Genomic DNA, 20507 nt, shown 5'->3' with positions numbered 1-20507 from the left:
ATAAGTTTGTGACTAATAATTGACACGTGTTTGACATATCATAATTGACCACAAGTTTACCGCAACAACAACAACAATAACCAATAAAAAATGTCAGCCGAAGAAACCGAGACAACAATTTTGGACACCAATGTCAGCCATAAATGTAATTTTTTAGTCAAAATCAATGATTTTACAAGAATTTTGGAAAACGATTGGTCAGAAATGGCCGATGAATTCTATAGCGATTTAGTTACCATTGGATCAGATAAATGGCTGATGAAAATCGATTGTCACAACGAAAACATCGGTCTTTATCTAATATTAAGACAAACCTATCGGTCATCGGTTCCCATACACTGTTCAATGTATATCTTGAACAGTGATAACAAAATCTATGGCAAAAGATATCTGAATTCAACTTTCGATGTAAATGTCGGTCAGGGATACAAAAGTTTTATGAAAAAACAACAATTTCTGAATAATCCTAATAATAATAACCTATTATTGATCAACAATGCACTTACTATTGGTGTCGACATCACTGTCCATCGCAAGAATAATAATGATTGCAATAATAATAATAGTTTTATGAAATTTGATCACTTGTTTGGTGTCCGCGAACTAAGCGATTGTCGACTGATTGTCGGTAAGGATAAGAAAAAGTTTTTCGCCTCAAAACTGGTTCTCAGCGCCCGATCGGAAGTCTTTCGTCTAATGTTTACCACTGATTGCTTGGAAAAGTCAACCAATGAAGTAGTCATCGATGACATCGATAGCGATGTCTTCAAGACGTTTCTTTGGTATCTATACACCGAAAAGTGTAGTCAATTGGACTATTGGTATCCGAAACTGTTGATCGTCGCCGATAAGTATTTGGTCGGATCGCTGAAGACTATATGTCTTAATAGATATTATATGAAAATCAATGGCGAGAATGCAATCGAAACACTGAAACTATTTGAAGACTTTGGCGCCGATGAAGATCTTATGGCAAAAACACATGATTTTATCGCCAAAAATGTCGGTTCAGTTTTGGGTAAACTTATTGAAAAAAATTTCGACATTAAATCTGAATCTGTTTCACAAATTGGCGTCAAAGTTGATAAACTGTTTAAAAATATTGATAAAAAATAATTTTATTTTTATAAATTTTTTTTTTAAATATTTTAATTACTTTTAAATGATTTTTTAAATAATGTATATAAATTGTCGACTAAATTGTATATTAATTTTTATATGTGTCGGTAATCTATTAAAAATCATGTATATCTCCATATATATATACTATATATTTGATAAAATAGTAGAAACTTTTTAAAAAATAAATTATTTTAATGACTAAATTTATTTTTATTTTTTTAAACATTTGACATATAAACTAATATTTATAATTAATATAAATTTAAACTATATAATAATTATTACCAGAGATCGAGACAATATCGGTTTATACTTGCGATTTGTTCAGACATCGATCAGTTTTATCAGTTTCCGTCCAATACGACATGTATGTCGTGGACAGTGATAATCAAATATATAACAAACTAACCATTAGTCGGATATTTAAAAACATACAGAACTGGGGTTACAAACAGTTTATCAAAAAACAACAATTGATTGACTTGAAGGATAGGCTATTGGTCGACAATGCACTTACTATAGTCGTCGACATCACTGTCCACCACAAGATGACTAATTGCTCAAAATGTCTTAAATTTGATCACTTGATTGGTGTCCGCGAACTAAGCGATTGTCGACTGATTGTCGACTGATTGTCGGCAAAGATCGGAAAGAATTTTTCGTCTCGAAACTGGTTCTCAGCGCCCGATCGGAAGTATTTCTGAAAATGTTTACCACTTCTTCTAAGTGTTCGTCGAATAAGAAGATGAAGATGAAGATGAAGACAACAACTAATGAAGTTATTATCGTCGACGACGACATCGATAGCTATGTGTTTGAAAAGTTTTTGAACTATCTGTACACTGGAGAGTGCGATAGTCTGTATATCTGGTATCAGGAACTGCTGGTCATCGCCGACAAGTATTTGGTCCAATCGTTGAAGACTATGTGTCTTAATTGGTATTATATGAAAATCAATGGCGAAAATGCATTGAAAATATTTCAAGATTTCGGAGCCGATGGAGAACTTATTGGAAAGACCTGTGAATTTATTGCCAAAAATGTTGGATCAGTTTTCAGTAAAGAAATTGAAAAACATTATAAAATTAATTCAGAAATTTTATCTGAAATTAATGACAAAATTGATAAATTGATAACAATTACACATAAAACATAATAATTTCAGTTATGCTGTTATATAATAAGTTAATTAATTATTTTTAAAAAATAACTAAATAAATAAATACTAAATTTATTTATACCTATATTATAATTACTGTAATAAGTAGTGTTCAATAATAATAATACTAATAATAGGTATTATTGATATTGTTTCGCCTAAATTGCTAATATAATAGAGATATTATCATTTACTAACCATTTATTTATGATTAATATTTTTTTTAATAAATAACTGTTCAAAATTTGAACTTCAAATAGGGTGCCGGTGCTGTCCCTTAGTCGACACATTGACATATAGACTAATACTTATAAAATATAAAGTTTATTATTATATAAATTAAAAGTTATAATTAATATAATAAACTTTATATGCTATTTATAATATTAAAACATTAGTATTAAACATAAACTTTACGTAACATATACTAAAAAAATTTAAACTTTTATTTTATATTTTTTATATAAGACTTTTTTATGTTTATATATTTGAATTAATATCTCCTATTGACTGTAAATGTTTTGACCAATAGTTACATCAACAACAACAATGGCCACCACTAAGACAGTGATGGACAACAGTATAATCAATAAGTGTAAAGTCTTGTTCAAAATCGACAACTTTGCCGATCAATTGCAAACAGATTTGCAAACAAAATCGACAGAATTTGATTGCAATATCTTTACCATTGAATCGGATAAATGGCAAATCATTGTCCATTGTCTTAACGATAACATTGGTCTATACTTGCGATTAGTTCAGACATACGAATCATCGGTTTCGGTCCAATACGACATGTATATCGTGGACAGCGATAACCAATTATATGGCAAACGAAGTATTAATCATACGTTTGATAAAGCAATTAGTTATGGATTTGCATTGTTTATCAAAAAACAACAATTGATGGATAATAAAGATGTATTATTACCCGATAATGCACTTACTGTTGGCATCGATATGACTGTCCACAAGAAAAATGATTGCAACCGGTATTTAATAGTCAATGACTTGTTCGGTATCCGCGAACTAAGCGATTGTCGACTAGTTGTCGGCAACTATAGGAAAGAGTTTTTCGTCTCAAAACTGGTACTCAGCGCCCGATCGGAAGTCTTTCGTAAGATGTTTACCACCGATTGTCTGGAGCGGACAACCAATGAAGTGGTCATCGACGACATCGAAAGCTATATATTTGAAAAGTTTTTGCACTATCTATACACTGGAGAGTGCGAAACGTTATGTTTCTGGTATAGAGAACTGTTGGTCGTCGCCGATAAGTATTTGGTCGGTTCGCTGAAGACTATATGTCTTAATTGGTATTATATGGATATCAATAGCCAGAATGCAATCGAAACGCTGAAACTATTTGAAGACTTTGGAGCCGATGATGAACTAATGGCAAAGACCTATGATTTTATTGCCAAAAATGTCGGATCAGTTTTCGGTAAATTATTGGCTAAAGATTATGACATTAAATCGGAATCTGTGTCTGAAATTGGCTACAAAATTGATAAATTGTATAAAAATATTGTTAAAAAATAATGTTTTTTTTTGTATAATTAATATTATTGATCAAAAAATTTAATTAATATATTATAGATCCTTATTTACAATAAGTTAATTATTATTTATAATTTTATTAAATTAACAAATCAATAAATTGCTAAAATTATCAATCTAATTATAGTACAGTATAAACTAATTAATTTTTATAATATTAATAATAATTAATATAAACTTTGTAATACATTAAAAACTATTTAAAAGCAAAAATTTTAGTAGTAGTAGTAGTAGTAGTAGTAGTAGTAGTAGTAGTAGTAGTAGTAGTAGTAGTAGTAGTAGTAATGTTAATAATAGTAGTATTGTATTTGTTTGTGATAGTCATGGCATAAATCTGTTAATTTGTTAACTACTATATTATAGTTATTAAACATCATTAATATTTTATTTGCTAACTCAATTATGTCTAAAAAATGACTACCCTTCCCAAACTACCCGATCAATTGATTACATATATACAGTTATATAGCCCAATGTGTTATCTGGTGACAGCACACACACACACACATTATAGGAACAGTTGTTATTTACACAGTGATCCTTACCGTGTGGTTGTTATTATATAATTTTAAACTGATTTATAGCTATTTATTACAATTATATTATAATTACTGTTATCGGCAAATGTTGACTAATAATAATAATAATAATAATAGTTATCAGTAGTTTTATTGCCAAAAATGTTGGTTCAGTTTAGATAAACTAAATAAATAACATTACGTCGAATATTTAGTTTTTGTTAAGTTATATAAACTTTAAATTTATAGAAATAATTGATAAATTGATTATAAATTGTTTTGTTTTTATTTAATTTGCAAAAAAATATTGAATTAGTTTTGAGTAAACAAATTGAATATTATTAGAAAATTAATGTAAAAACTGTGTCATAAATTAGTTACAAAATTGATAAATTGATTAAAACTAAGTAATCTAAAGATAAAATTTATAACTATTATTATTTAATTAGTGTTATTATTATTATATATTATTCTAAAGTTATTATTGTTTTTATTTTTCTCAAATGTTTGCTAATTATAGGGATAATTGATGTTGTTTTGGCTAAAATATCTCTAATCTAATAGAAATTACAATTCAGTATATCTATGATATGATTAATATTTTTCAAATGACTGTTCAAATGTATGGTCTGATAGATATTATTTATTTTTGAAGATCCTGTTGTTAAGCGAAAAACATGTTTGATATTTGTATTAAGGATTAGATTAAAATAAATTAATAGTTTTAAACACTATATACTAATCTGTTTGGTATTTCTAATGAAATAACAATATCATACACTCTGTGTGTATATAAATAAATGTTTTTTCAATACAAAATAAATTATATTAATTTTTGTCAAATAAAATCTATACTTTTAATTACTTTAGTTTAAAACGTGTTATTGAATCGTAATTATTATATATATCTATTAACTGGAAGTGTTTGACCACACAATTAGACAGTGAAGACCGTAAATATGGCCACAAAGACAGTCATAGACAACAGTGTTCCCAATAAATGTAAAGTTATCTTCAAAGTCGACAACTATACCAATGTTTTGCAAAATAATATCTCAAATGTTTTCCCAACATTTAAAAGTGATATCTTCACCATTTCATCAAACAAATTGCAAATCAGTATTGAATATACATCTAAAGACATTACTATTTACTTTCATTTGGTTGAGACATCCAAGTCATCGGTTTCTTTCCAATATGACATGTATATCATGGACTCTAATAACAAAATATATGGCAAACAAAACAAAAATGCGACAATTTATCGAAATATAGGTTCTGGGCTTACGTTTACCGACAAACAACAATTGATGGATAATAAAGAGCTATTATTACCCAATAATGCACTTACTGTTGGCGTCGACATAACTGTCCTGAAGAATGGTATTTGTAATAAATGTTTTAAATTTGATCATTTGATTGGTGTCCGCAAACTCAGCGATTGTCAACTGATTGTCGGCAAAGACAAGAAAGAGTTTTACGCCTCAAAACTGGTTCTCAGCGCCCGATCGGAAGTCTTTCAAAATATGTTTACCAATGATTGTCTGGAAAAGTCATCCAATAAAGTGATTATTGATGACATCGATAGCGATGTCTTTGAAATATTTTTGCGATATCTATACACCGGAGAGTGCGACCAATTGGATGAATGGTATGACAAGTTGTTGATCGTCGCTGACAAGTATTTGGTCGAATCATTGAAGACTCTATGTCTTAATGAGTATTACGAGAAAATCAATGTCGAGAATGCAATGAAAATATTAAAATTATTTCAAGACTTTAGCGCCAATAAAGATCTTATGTTAAGGACATATGGATTTGTTGTCTATAATGTCGGTTCACTATTTAGTAAACTAATTGGAAAACATTACGAAATAAATGCTAAATCTGTTGCAGAAATTGGCAAAAGAGTTGATAAATACATTAAAAATAGGGATTTAATAAATTATCATTAAAAATAGTTTATAAATAACAATGAATTCAAATTTATATTATGAAGTTTACATAATTGATATTAATATTGTAATTTTTTTTGGAAATTATTTAATAATAATAAAAAAGTATTATAAAAAATTTATATTTTTTTCTAACTTTATTTAAAACAAATTTTAATATCTATTAAATCTTAACATAATTTATATAACAGTTTTAGATTTATATCATACAGTTATATCATGTAATGATAGTTGGATTAGTACTGATAATAATGATAATAGTATTATGTGTTTGTTATAGTTATGCCATAAATGCGATGACTTATTGGTTATCATATTAGTAGTATAGTTAAACATAATTATTTTGTTTGTTAACTCAATTTTATCCAAACATTGACTACCGTTCCAAACTACCCGACCAGTTGGACACATACACCTATAACCCATTGTATTATCTGGTGTCGGAACACACATATGGGAACAGTTATGATCTGTACAGTGATCCTTACCCAGCGATTGTAGGGAACGGTCAACGATTCTAAACTGATTTATACCGATATTATAATTACTGTCCATTATTATTGACGGAAAGTGTTCATTACTACTACTAATAGGTATCATTGATATTGATTTGCCTAAATCGCTAATCCAATAGATATTACCGTTTAGTATATTAATGTTGGGATTAATATTTTTGAAATAACTATTCAAATGGGTATAGACTTGTTTGCCAGTGCCGTCATAGCCGACACAGACTAACATTGCTACAGATAGTTGTCGCGACTCACGATAACTTGTTAGCCAACAAACACGTCTGTTATGAATATCCAGTGTCAACGACTTGGCAATGGCATCCCTGTCCTCGGCTATCACTCTAATATGATGGCCATCCTGTGTTGAGCGCATAACTCTGGGTGTCATTTGTATACTATTGTAGGAAAATTCTGTCCAAAATACTAGCGAAACCTGTGGATCAACTCTGATATCGCTGATTCTTGGGACCGGTTTGTCACTGTTGTATATCTGTACCATAGCTACCGGTGCCAACAGTCTAACAGCCATTAGACCAAAATTTCTGTTAGTTTCATTGCAAACCGGTATATACAATAAATAGTGTATCCAATCGACAGCCAATGCTATATCGCGATCATAGGTCATACAGTCGTAGGTCATCGATAGGACAGTACGAGTTGACTCCTGGCCGACATTGTTGGCCAGTGACGGATCCAGTATTTTCGTATACAGTGAAACGTTTGATTTGTCAAACATTAGCCATACAATAAAATTGCCAAAAATACTGTAGTCCAGTGCCAGTCCAGTGTGTCTCAGTTGTTCATAAAATATTGTATGCAAATGGTTGACCCGATTTTGATGATGATGTTGGTGGTGGTGGTGCTGATGATGGTGGGTATCGACCAATTTAAACAGTCTCATTTGGGCACCAGAATATTCCTTGACATACAGTATTAATGGCAGATTAGTTGACAGTAGGGTACGTACGGCACTGGCATTGTAGGTGTTTCTCGATGTTTTGGTGTCTGACTTGGGATTATAGTCTGATGTATGGATATCATTGAATAAGATATTATTATTATTATTATCATTCAATAAACAATTATTAGTAATAAAATTGTTGAATACAGTAATAATTATAAGATATAACTTGTATTTTATATAGAAATTCATTATTTCTACTAACTATTCAATATATCAGCAAAAAAATAACATAACTATAAAAAAAAGTTATAATAAGTTTATTTTTAGATAATTATTTTTACACAAAAAAAACTTTTGAATTATCAACATTAACTCAAATCATTAAATCAAAATAAATGTTATTAATGAGTTTTAGTATTATTGTATAAATAAATAAAATAAAATAATTAACAATTTATTATATATATAGTAATAAATATCATTTACTGTACACTTGTAATCACAATAAAGCTATAATATTAAAATATAATGACAAATCACATTTATAATAACAATTTTTATTAACTTTTTTTTATATACTTATAAACATACAGCTAATACTGTACTATAATAAATATTACAATAAATACTGTTAAAAAACTAAAAATACAATTAGTGTAATACAATAAAAAAAAGTTATTCAAAGTACATAATAGAAAAAAATTAAATCAATTGATTTTAATTAGTTTTGATGAGGAAATGCAATCACTTTCTGTACATTTAATAGACAGTATTAAACACATAAAAACCTTGAATTGTATATTAATTTTTAAAAAACAATACAATTTATGAACAGTATTTAAATGTTTTAATATATTAATATTTATATTTAACATTGTCTTAAATTTATGTGACAAAAAAACTAGTGATCAATAAAAAAAATCAAAACTTTTTGTGTTGATTAAAACAATGTTTATTATAAAATTTATATTTATTATAGTTATTATGTAATTTAAAAAAAACAAAATAATTTTTTAGTTAATAGTTTCACTAATTTTATATAAATATCTGTATAAATAAGTTTTATAAAAATAATTTTATTGATAATAAATTAATCATTAATTAGTTTTACTTAAGCATAAATTTATAGAAAAATAATTATTTTTTTTGTTAATTTTATTTTAATAATAAACTAATTTATCAGAGAATCCAGTAAATTGTAATTATGGCAAATAAATAGAAAATTATTAAATAATTATTTGAATTTTATTTGCATTTTATTAATGATATACAACTTTAGCTCATTTTGATATTATAATTATAAAAACAAAATAAGTTATAAATAGACAACAGCTATGACCTATAGTACCGGTAGTATTGAATTTATTGTTAGTTTATATTGAAATTTATTTTATTTTTTTGGACACATTTACACAACAAAAGTGATAACAACAAAAACAATGTTGTTGTCAAAAATGTCGGATCAGTTTTGGGTAAACTAATTGAAAAACTAATTTATTATTATTATTATAAGTATTATTTAAAAAAATTATATATTAAATATTATGGATTACTAATTATTATACCCTACAGTATTATTAATATTATTATCATTGTATTTATTATCATCAAAACAATTAATAATTGTCTTTTGATTGATTAATAAAATTATTATTATTATAATAATTAATAATTTTTATTGAATATATAATCATTTTTACACTTAGATAACTAATAAAATAATTTCCAGTTTTTAGTATAATTGTATTGATATTATAAAAAAAATTATTATTATATTGTATTTCAATGTAATAGTTATTATTAAAGTTTTTTATAAAAAAAAAATCTTATTACTATACAAGGAGAAAAATTTCCGATTAGTTTTGGATCAACTAATTAATACTATAATATTAATTATTATTTTTATTAGATATTATCGCTCATTTTTAAAAAAATTAATATTTAATATTATTAAAATAAACTGTTTGTAGGCAACAAAACTCATACAAAATACATAAAGTAAATAAATACAGATTAAAGGTATTAATATTTAAATACAAAAATTTTATATCAAATATAGCAAAATAAAATCACATGATATTTAAAATTAATAATAAAACATATTTGATGTTAATATTAATATCAAATACAAATTGTATTATAATTTTTGATAAAAGGAAATATTGAAATTATTTTTGTTTTAAAATAAAATTCATATCATTAGTAATAATACTAAACTTTTATTATAATTATTATTTTAAATTGTTGTGTGTAGTATTGTTTAGTTCCAGAGGAATGTCTACTCAGACAATAAATGCCTAAATAGACCGGTCGGTACTTAGCGTGGGTCGGTATGAGACCTGTACTTCCCGTCTAATCGATACTAAACACTAGTAGATATGAGTCGTTATGAGACAGATATCTACTATAAGATCACCAGTTAAGTCGTTATTAGACCAACAGGTGATATAAGAGCCGATCTTGCAGTTGTGGTACACGAGTGGTAGCCAATGGGTTGATCCAAGCCTTCAATGTATGACAAACCAAATCTATGGTCAGCGGAGCGGTATATCTTGTGAATCAGTGAACTTGACGGTCGGTGCCTGTAATGAATTGGTGGTCACTTTGTGGACCGGTCACTGATGTAGGAATGATTGGACACAAGATATCAATAATAGTCACTTTATTATAAAAGGTTAACAATTAAAACAATGGTTAAAATAATGGTGGATAAGATAGTACACGTGTTGTACAGTATGTAATAAAAGTAAGTATAAAAGTATTGACTGAGAGGGATGTATGGTATGACTGGTATTAAGACACTAACTGCCTGTTTGACTGTTGGTACTGTATTTATACTGTACAGTCAAACAGGTAGTAGTTTTGAAAGGAAAGGCATTGATTGGATAGTTTGAATATTAAACTGTTTGATATGATAATTGATATTTGACCGGTCATTGTGGTGCCAGTGAATGGTAACAATGACTGGTATTTCCAGGAATATGTAGATAAGGAACTGTAAGTGACTAAAAATAGAGTATAAATGTACTAAAAATAGATATAGTAGTTCAATACAAAGCAAATAAAATGATAAAATTAATGGTAAAAATATAGTCATATTTTAATCCTCAACAAAATAAATTATTTTTTTCATTTCTTTTTCATTTCAATTTCACTTAAAATTTACTTTACATTGAATTTGTATTGAATTTATCAACACATATACAACAACAACAATGACCACAACAACAGAAATGGAGACAACAAAGACTTCGACATCACTGATGGACAACAGTATCACCAATAAGTGTAAAGTGTTGTTTAAAATCGACAACTTTTCTGATGAATTTAAAGACGAATGGATGACAAGTTTTAAAAGTGAAATCTTTACCATTGGATCCGATAAATGGCTAATTAATATACATTGTCTTAATGAAGACATCGGTCTGTTATTGCATTTGGTTCAGTCATACGAGTCATCGGTTTCGGTTGAATACGACATGTATATCGTCGACAACAATAACCAGATATATGGCAAACAAACCCATAATCAGGTTTTCGAGAAGATAATGGGCAGAGGTTTCGAAAAGTTTATCGATAAACAAAAATTAATGGACAATAAGGACCGACTATTACCGAACAATGCCATCACTGTTGCCGTCGAAATGACTGTCCATAAGAAAAATGATTGCATCAGAAGTTTCAATTGTAAGCATTTGTTTGGTGTCCGCGAACTAAGCGATTGTCGACTGATTGTCGGCAAAGACAATAAAGAGTTTTTCGCCTCGAAGTTTGTTCTCAGCTCTCAGTCGGTAGTCTTCCAAAAGATGTTTACCACTGATTGTTTGGAACAGACAACCAATGAAGTGGTCATCGATGACATCGAAAGCGATGTCTTTGAAATATTTTTGCAATATTTATACACTGGAGAGTGCGACCAATTGAACAAATGGTATAACAAGTTGTTAATCGTCGCCAACAAGTATTTGGTCGGATCGCTGAAGACTATATGTCTTAATAGGTATTACATGAAAATCAATGGCGAGAATGCAATCGAAACACTGAAACTATTTGAAGACTTTGGCGCCGATAAAGATCTTATGGAAAAAACATATGAATTTTTTGTCAAAAATCTCGGTTCAGTTTTTGGTAAACTAATTGAAAAACATTACGACATTAATGACAAATCTGTGTCAAAAATTAACAAATTATTTGCAAAAGTGGATAAAAAATAATAATTTCAATTAACATTGCCTTACATTACCGGTAATACAGTATATATATTATTAATAGTAATTATTATTATTACTATTGCCGTACTATAATTATTATTTGTTTTTTTTCATTATATTAATCATTTCAATTACCGGTAATATTACCGTTACTTTTGAATAATTCAATAATTATTCGTTTAAACTATTCATTGATTGATTTATTGTTGTTGTAATTAATTATGTATTGTAATTAATAGAAATGTTATTATAGTTATTCAAAAAATAGATGCAAAAATAGTTATTAAAATATTTTTTTTTTACTTTTTTAGTTATTCCAATATTATTGTGTAATTTTGTCGTTTATTGTATTCAATATTAATTTTTAATAGTATAATAATAATAATAATTTTAGATAATCTATATTAATGACAAAACTACATATTTATGGTAAATAATTTTTTTGTGTTAAATATAAATATAAGTTATACAATATATTTATTGTTAATAACATATGTGAAATTAATGTATTGTATAAGAGATATTCAATGTTATAAAATAAAAATCAATTGATTTTAATTATGTTTTATAAAAAAAGGCAATCATTTACTCTATTTTTATATATATAAACACATAAACCTTAATCAGATAAATAGCAGATAATTATTGTAATATAATGTGATATAAATTAATTATAGATTTAAATATAAACTAAAGTAAATTAAAAATTCAAACTACTATAACATTATCTAAAATTATGAAATCAATGTTATTTTTAATGGAAATAAATTAAATTATCACAAAAAATACTAGATATAGACTTAATATAGTAATAAATATAAACATATTTAATATTAATATATAAACATTTAGGTTAAAATTAATGCAAAAATACACAAAATATAGTTAATGAAAAAAATAATGTACATTTATTAAATATTAATTGAAAAATAAATTTATGTTTAATAATAATAAAAATTTTTGTATTTATATAATTATAAATATTTTCTTAATCAATATTTTTTAAAAAAAATCAGTTTTATTTATACAGTAGTTTGTGAGAAAAATGAACATTCAATAAATAAATTTTTATTTTATTTTTAAAATGAGTATATATTCAATAAAAATATTAATTATAATAATTTTATTAATCAATCAAAAGACAATTATTAATTGTTTTGATGATAATAAATACAGTGATTATAATAATAATATTAATAATACTGTAGTAATAATAATTAGTAATCCACAATATTTAAGATATAATTTTTTAAATAATACTAATGATAATAACAATAATAAAAAATAAAGATAACTAATAAAATAATTTCAAGTATTTAGTATAATTGTATTGATTAAAAAAAATAATTATTATATTGTATTTCAATTATTATTATTACTTTATTTATTTTTTTTATTTGATATTATCGCTCATTCTTTTAATTATTATTTAATTTTTTTAAAGCAATTTATTCAATATTTATTTGTTATTATTAAACAATTTATTATTAATGGTTTAGTAATAAAAAAAAGTTTTTGTTTTAAATTTTATAGTTATTTTTCTGAATTATCTCAATATTATTAGTAATTTTTAATTTAATGTATTCGACAAATTTTTTTATAATAATAATAATAATTTTAGATAATCTATAATATGATAAAACTATTTATTTAAATATATATACTGTTAAAAATAAATGAAATAAAAAGATATAAAAATAATTATAAAATAAAATCAATTTAATATCAATTATTATTATAATTAATATAAGTTTTGTTTAATTCAGAGACCAATTGTTCGACAATTTATGTTTCGGTTTCACAAATAATACAACAGTTCTAACCTCTAGTCTCTAATACTTTTGAACTATTTGTTGCAATAATAATAATAGCATTGAATTGTTTGTAACTGTAGTTTACATTGAATTGCATTGCATTTTGTCAATAAATATAAGACAACAACACAAGTGTTAACAACAACAACAACAACAACAACAATGACCACAACAAAGACCACGATATCAGATATGGACAACAGTATCACCAATAAGTGTAAAGTTTTGTTCAAAGTCGACAACTTTGCCGATCAATTGAAAAACAAATGGAAATATATGAAAGTGTTTAAAAGTGAAATCTTTACCATTGGATACGATAAATGGCAAATCAATATTGAATGTCTTAATGAAGACATTGGTCTGTACTTGAATTTGGTTCAGACATACGAGTCATCGGTTTCGGTTGAATACGACATGTATATCGTGGACAACAATAACCAGATATATGACAAACAAAACATTAATCACACTTTCGAGAAGATAGAAGGCATGGGTTTCGAGTATATTATCGATAAACAACAATTGATGGACAATAAGGACCGACTATTACCGAACAATGCCATCACTGTTGCCGTCGAAATAACTGTCCATAAAAAAAATGATTGCAATAGAAGTTTCAAATGTAATCATTTATTTGGTGTCCGCGAACTAAGCGATTGTCGATTGATTGTCGGCAAAGAAAACAAAGAGTTCTTCGTCTCGAAGTTTGTTCTCAGCTCTCAATCGGAAGTCTTCCAAAAGATGTTTACCACTGATTGTTTGGAAAAGACAACAAATGAAGTGGTCATCGATGACATCGATAGCGATGTCTTTGAAATATTTTTGCAATATCTATATACTGGAGAGTGCGACCAATTGGACAAATGGTATAAGAAGTTGTTGATCGTCGCCAACAAGTATTTGGTGGCATCGCTGAAGACTATATGTCTTAATAGGTATTATATGAAAATCAATGGCGAGAATGCAATCGAAACACTGAAACTATTTGAAGACTTTGGCGCCGATAAAGATCTTATGGCAAAAATACATGACTTTATTGCCAAAAATGTCGGTTTAGTTTTGGGTAAACTAATTGTAAAACATTACGACATTAAATCTGAATCTGTTTCACAAATTGGCGTCAAAGTTGATAAACTGTTTAATAATATTGATAAAAAATAATTTGAAATCGTAATTAATGACAACTCTATGTCAAAAATTAACAAATTATTTGAAAAAGTGGATAAAAAATAATAATTTCAAGTCAACATTGCCTTACATTACCTGTAATATAGTATATATATATATATATATATATATATATAGAGTATATTAATAATAATTATTATTAATTATTAATAGTAATATTAGTATTTACTATTGCCATACAATAATTATAATTTTGTTTCTTTAATTATGTTAATCATTTCAATTGATATTACCGTTACTTTTGAATTATTCAATAATTATCAGTTATGTTTAAACTATTCATTGATTTATTTTTTGTTGTTGTAATTATGATAAATATAGTTATAAATAGTATTATTATAGTTATTCAAAAAAATACATACAAAAATAGTTATTAAAAGAATTTTTTTTAATTACTCCAATATTATTGTGTAATTTTTTCGTTTATTGTATTTAATACTAATTTTTAATAGTATAATAATAATAACTTTAGATAATCTATATTAATGGCAAAACTACATATTTATGGTAAATCATTTTTCTTTGTTAAATATAAATATAAGTTATATAATATATTGTTAATAACATATGTGAAATTAATGTATTGTATAAAAGATATTAAATGTTATAAAATAAAAATCAATTGATTTTAATTATGTTTTATAAAAAAGGCAATCATTTACTATATTTTAATATATACAGTATATAAACACATAAACCTTAAATCAGTTAAATAGCAGCTAATTATTGTAATATATGTACTATAATACTGTATAATGTAATATAATTAAAGACTCAAATATGTATAAAATACAGTAAATTAAAACTTAAAACAATAGAAAATTAATAATTATTAAAAATTAATAAATTGTTGATTTTTAAAAAATACATATATATAATAAACAAATAATGTTTATACATATTTTATATCTATTAAATATTTCTAAATAATAGTATAAATTTATAATAAAGCTGAATACAGTAATAAGTTATGTAATTAATTTTAAATTTTAACAATTATATTATTGAATTTATTTAGTCAAAAATTTTATTTTTTATTACAATTTACTTCAATTATTTTATTTTAGTAAAAATATCAAATTTCCCACAATATAAAAAATAATAATAATGTTTCACTGAATTATCGATTATATACAATGTTTAAATAAAATGTTTAATTCAAAATAATTTTTATTTATTATTTTCAAGTATTTGAAACAAAAATAAAACATTTCTATTTTAATAGAAATAATAATTTTTAATTGCTAAAATATTATAATAAAATAAACTTTAGTGTTTAGACTTTTTTTAAAAAAATAAGTATAACTTTAAGAAAAACATAATTTAATATTAAACAAAAAGATTTGTTGTTAAATAAATCATTAAAAATATTTTTAATAGTAATTAATCATATTTTTATCTAATGGATGGACTGATAATATTTTTTTAGTAAATATTTTTATGATTATATTATTAAATATAGTTTAAATATTATAATCTATTAAACTTCAATAACAACTTTAATGTTATACAATAATCAAATTATTTTTTAGATTATAAATTCAATAATATTTTTATATACTGTATATTAGTAATAGATTAAATTATCAAAAAAAATTATAAGTATATAATAAAAAACATAAAGTTACATAAAACATATACTACTGATATAAACTTATTTTACAAAATTTTACACTTACTAAATAACTAATTTAAAAAAATGAGTTTATATTTAATAAAAGTAATTATTTTAGTTATAATTATTTTATTAATCAATCAAAATATTACTAATTGTTTTGATGATGATAATAAAAATAGTGACATTAAAAATATTATTAATACTAATAATACATTTATAATAATTGGTAGTCAAACTTCTTTAAGTTATTATTTTTTAACTAATAATAATAATAATAATAATATTTATAGTAGTAAACCAATAATTAGTCAATTAATAAGATTGATTGATATCAACGATAAGTATATGATATGGTTAAGTGAATCGGGTAGCTTATTGATGTCGGTGCTCAAACATCATAACAGCACCGATAAAACTGGTAATAATAATAATAATCAATTGAGTTTTGAAATTATAAAAAAGTTAAAAAATAAGTTAAATGCTAATCAGTTTGCCATCGATTGGATACATAATTTAGTGTATTATATAAATCCAAATCTCTATGTATTTGATATCAATAATACCGGACAAGACATTGACCACGAATTATTGAATAGTAATCTCATGGATGATATGGACTCAACTGTCGGTACAATTGTTGTCAATCCCGACAACGACAACGGGTTTATTGTTTGGACGTTTACACAGTTATGGTACAAAAAAGGCGCATCAATTAGACGATGTAATGGTGACGGCAGTGATCAACGTATACTAGTCTTCCGGGACATCCGACAACCCAATTGTCTGGCAATAGATTTCGCCGCCAAAAGGATTGTCTGGATTGACAATGTCTTGCATTCGTTGTCATCCATTGATTATATGGGAAATCATAGGAAAACATTGAACGTATCCAAACAATACTTCAGCGATTGTCAGTCAATGAATATATTTAACGGTTCCGTGTATTGGACATCATCTGAAAATATATATCGTGTATCGATAATCAATGCTACCGATGATGATAACTATACGATGGAAACGCCGGAAACAGTTGTCATTGCAGATACAGAAATAACTTCATTTAAAATTATCGTTGAAAACAACAACAAACAGCAGCCAATCAATGGTAAAAATTATTGCCTAAACCAAAACTGTAGTCATATATGTTTGCCCACTGGTGGTGGTGATGATGATGATGGTATTGGTGGTCAACGATCTCGTTGTCTGTGCAATGATTTGCCACAAAACCAACGGTGCAATGAATCTCATCCATTATTACCGTTGCCATCAATTAGCTATAATAATAATAATAATAATAGCAATGCTATTAGCAATCTAGTGTCGAGTAGAGATTCACTAATTATTTTTGATGATTATACTGAAGTACGACTTTTTAAAATACCTGATCCACGACAACAACAAACAGCACATTATTTTAATACAGAATATTTTCAACTAATACCAAACGGTGTTAACTATGATTATAGTATTGCCGGTAATTATTTTGTTTGGTTAGCCTATAACGAAACGGCACATACTATGAAACTGTATGCTAAAACACTAAACCCTTCAGATACCAGTGCCATAGTGGCACCGGTAGCCAACCATAATCATTATTCATCATATTTAGTAAAGACATTCAATGCTAACTCTACTGATTTTGATGGACTGGCCGTCGATTGGATACACCATTTAGCCTATGTTTCGGTTTGCGATAAAAGTTGTAACAATTTCGGTATTATGGCCATCGATTTGAAGGCACCGACACATTCAGGGGTCAAAGTGTATAAAACAAAAGGCTGTCATACAGTTATCAATGCAATCAAAGTCGATCCAAACGATGGTCAACTGTTTTGGTTGGAGTTTACCGATAGTGCCACTAAAGTACCGAAAATTATGCGATCATCACAGGATGGCAACGATATTAAAGTGATAGCCGAGGACAGGGATATTGTAAGCAAAACATTGACACTGGATATTCATACTAAACGTGTTTATTGGTTGAAACGTTATCTGAAAAACTATGAGACAACAGTTTTGGTGTCTATGAAATATGACGGAACCGATAGACAGGTCTACGACCAGAGACAACAACATATGATTAGCAATAAATTAAAATATGTTTCATCGACACTAACTGTTATGAATGATCACATCTATTGGTTTTATTACCAATCAATTTATAGGTCGCCTATTGTGGATCAACATCATCATCAACAACAACAACAAAATTCAACTAAACTAATTGAACTAGGTACATTTATATCCAAATTTATGATAATCTCCCGTTACCTACAGCCAAGTGATGGCGGCCGGGATCGTTGTGCTCAACATAACTGTACCCATATGTGTTTGCCGTCTAGTTATGCAGCAATTGGTTACACATGTGTGTGTCCAACCGGTTACTGTCCAGAGAGTACAACAAGATCTATGGTATATATCTATAACAACAACAAAATATTTTATTAATTTAATTAAAAATATTTTTTATTTATAATTAAATGTATTATTATTTTTAGGACATTGATTATAATAATAATAATCAAAATCATTCAAACATTTATTGGATTATAACAATTGTCATATCAGTGACTATAAATCTTTTAATGATTTTATATATTATTATTTATCGCAAACCAAAAAAATCGTAACAATTGTTTCAAACAAATTATTATATTATTATTTTTTATATAAATTTTATCTAATATTTTTTTATAATGTTTTTCATTTCAGTCAATATAAACAAAAAATTTCTGCAAGTTTTCGCAATTTTACGGAAAAAGAAAATACAGGTATTATGGAAATATCACCAGTAAATAATGAAATACAAGAAAATTAATAATAATAATTATTATGAAAATTAATATTTTCTTTTAAATATATAATAATAAAATTTTATTAAAAATTTCATCAAATTTCGTGACACTAAAAATGATAATAACATTGTGGACGACATATCAATTAATAATAATAATAATTTTAGAGAAATTACTAATAATTAAAATTAAACCATTTAATTGTTGATGAATACAATTACTATTACTATTATATTAAATATTAAATTATAACAATTTCTATATATTAATATTACAATATTTAATTTATCATTCAATTCTACTGTAATTAAATTAATAGCTACTAATTTAAATTTATTTTTATAAAATAAACAAAATAATCTAGTTTAAATTAATATACAATTGATTATTCAAAATAAAATTATAATATTTTAATTTTGAAAATATTTTTTTAAAATTATATTTTTAATATCCTAATGAAAACTATCAAAAACTATATGACTACAAACTAATGGGTTATATCAAAATATTTATGTTATTCAAGTTTTTTTCTGGAAATGCTGGTTTTTCATTAAAAACATTTAGAAATGTTATAGAAATATTTATTTTTTAAAATTACAATAGACTAATAAATACTAAACAATATTATATGATAACCAGTGATATAATATATGATTTGATTATTTTTTTTTTGTTGAAAATGTTATAGTATTTAATCGTAAATTTCCTTTTTATTATTTCCTAATTTATTTAAACAATTATTTATCGTCAATTTATCGTCAATTTATTTATTTCAATGTTATATCTATTAAAAATATTTACAACATATATTAAATAAATATAAAACTATTCTACTATATAACACAAATAGTATATTTAGTAAATGTTTATTGATATTTAGTACTGTTACATGAAACTAATTTTTTTTAAATAATAAATAATTTGATAATGTTTATATGATAAATTTTGTAACAATAAAAATGATAATATTGTAGCGACATATTAATTAATAATGATTTTAGAAAACTTTATAATAATTAAAATTTAGCGATTTAACTATAATAAAAATTTAATAACAATAATTATAGTTATTTAAAAATAAGTATTAGTGAATTTAATAATAATTATCAGTTTATGACAATTAATAATAAATTTATAATTCAATAAAATTA

The 20507-nt window shown here is 25.4% G+C and overlaps 5 protein-coding genes across 5 annotated transcripts; 4 read left to right on the top strand and 1 right to left on the bottom strand.

Moving 5' to 3' along the window:
- The first annotated feature begins 1828 nt into the window (after positions 1 to 1828).
- On the top strand, positions 1829 to 4211 carry LOC128962700 (speckle-type POZ protein-like). The gene is made up of 3 exons (XM_054309105.1): positions 1829 to 2180; positions 2814 to 3798; positions 4205 to 4211. The coding sequence occupies exons 1-3, from the start codon at positions 1829 to 1831 to the stop codon at positions 4209 to 4211; spliced, it is 1344 nt and encodes a 447-aa protein (XP_054165080.1).
- A 1107-nt stretch (positions 4212 to 5318) lies between these two features.
- Positions 5319 to 6511, top strand: LOC128962690 (speckle-type POZ protein-like). The gene is made up of 2 exons (XM_054309094.1): positions 5319 to 6269; positions 6506 to 6511. Exons 1-2 carry the CDS (start codon positions 5319 to 5321, stop codon positions 6509 to 6511), a joined length of 957 nt encoding a protein of 318 aa, XP_054165069.1.
- Positions 6512 to 6518: 7 nt separating this feature from the next.
- LOC128962683 (putative vitellogenin receptor) lies at positions 6519 to 7727 on the bottom strand. Its single transcript, XM_054309082.1, has one exon. The coding sequence runs from the start codon at positions 7725 to 7727 to the stop codon at positions 6519 to 6521; it is 1209 nt and encodes a 402-aa protein (XP_054165057.1).
- Positions 7728 to 10945: 3218 nt separating this feature from the next.
- Positions 10946 to 13763, top strand: LOC128962671 (speckle-type POZ protein B-like). Its single transcript, XM_054309070.1, has 2 exons — positions 10946 to 11858; positions 13708 to 13763. The coding sequence occupies exons 1-2, from the start codon at positions 10946 to 10948 to the stop codon at positions 13761 to 13763; spliced, it is 969 nt and encodes a 322-aa protein (XP_054165045.1).
- A 154-nt stretch (positions 13764 to 13917) lies between these two features.
- LOC128962661 (TD and POZ domain-containing protein 3-like) lies at positions 13918 to 14916 on the top strand. The gene has a single exon (XM_054309059.1). It carries the CDS (start codon positions 13918 to 13920, stop codon positions 14914 to 14916), a length of 999 nt encoding a protein of 332 aa, XP_054165034.1.
- Positions 14917 to 20507: the final 5591 nt, after the last annotated feature.

This window comes from Oppia nitens, unplaced genomic scaffold (genome assembly GCF_028296485.1).
Source record: "Oppia nitens isolate AA-2021 unplaced genomic scaffold, nextdenovo-longstitch-racon4-pilon3 scaffold14_pilon_pilon_pilon, whole genome shotgun sequence".
NCBI lineage: Eukaryota > Metazoa > Arthropoda > Arachnida > Sarcoptiformes > Oppiidae > Oppia > Oppia nitens.
The sequence above is the reverse complement of the archived record's forward strand: the minus strand, read 5'-3'. Positions and strand labels throughout refer to the sequence as shown.

What these genes read in the sequence shown, in the direction of transcription:
- LOC128962700 (XM_054309105.1), top strand. Translation starts at nt 1,829, where the DNA reads ATGTTTACCACTTCTTCTAAGTGTTCGTCGAATAAGAAGATGAAGATG. An exon ending in AAATGTTGGATCAGTTTTCA is followed by an intron (nt 2,181 to 2,813) that starts GTAAAGAAATTG and finishes TTTGACCAATAG; the next exon opens with TTACATCAACAACAACAATG.
- LOC128962690 (XM_054309094.1), top strand. Translation starts at nt 5,319, where the DNA reads ATGGCCACAAAGACAGTCATAGACAACAGTGTTCCCAATAAATGTAAA.
- LOC128962683 (XM_054309082.1), bottom strand. Translation starts at nt 7,727, where the DNA reads ATGAGACTGTTTAAATTGGTCGATACCCACCATCATCAGCACCACCAC.
- LOC128962671 (XM_054309070.1), top strand. Translation starts at nt 10,946, where the DNA reads ATGACCACAACAACAGAAATGGAGACAACAAAGACTTCGACATCACTG. An exon ending in AAATCTCGGTTCAGTTTTTG is followed by an intron (nt 11,859 to 13,707) that starts GTAAACTAATTG and finishes TGTTTAATTCAG; the next exon opens with AGACCAATTGTTCGACAATT.
- LOC128962661 (XM_054309059.1), top strand. Translation starts at nt 13,918, where the DNA reads ATGACCACAACAAAGACCACGATATCAGATATGGACAACAGTATCACC.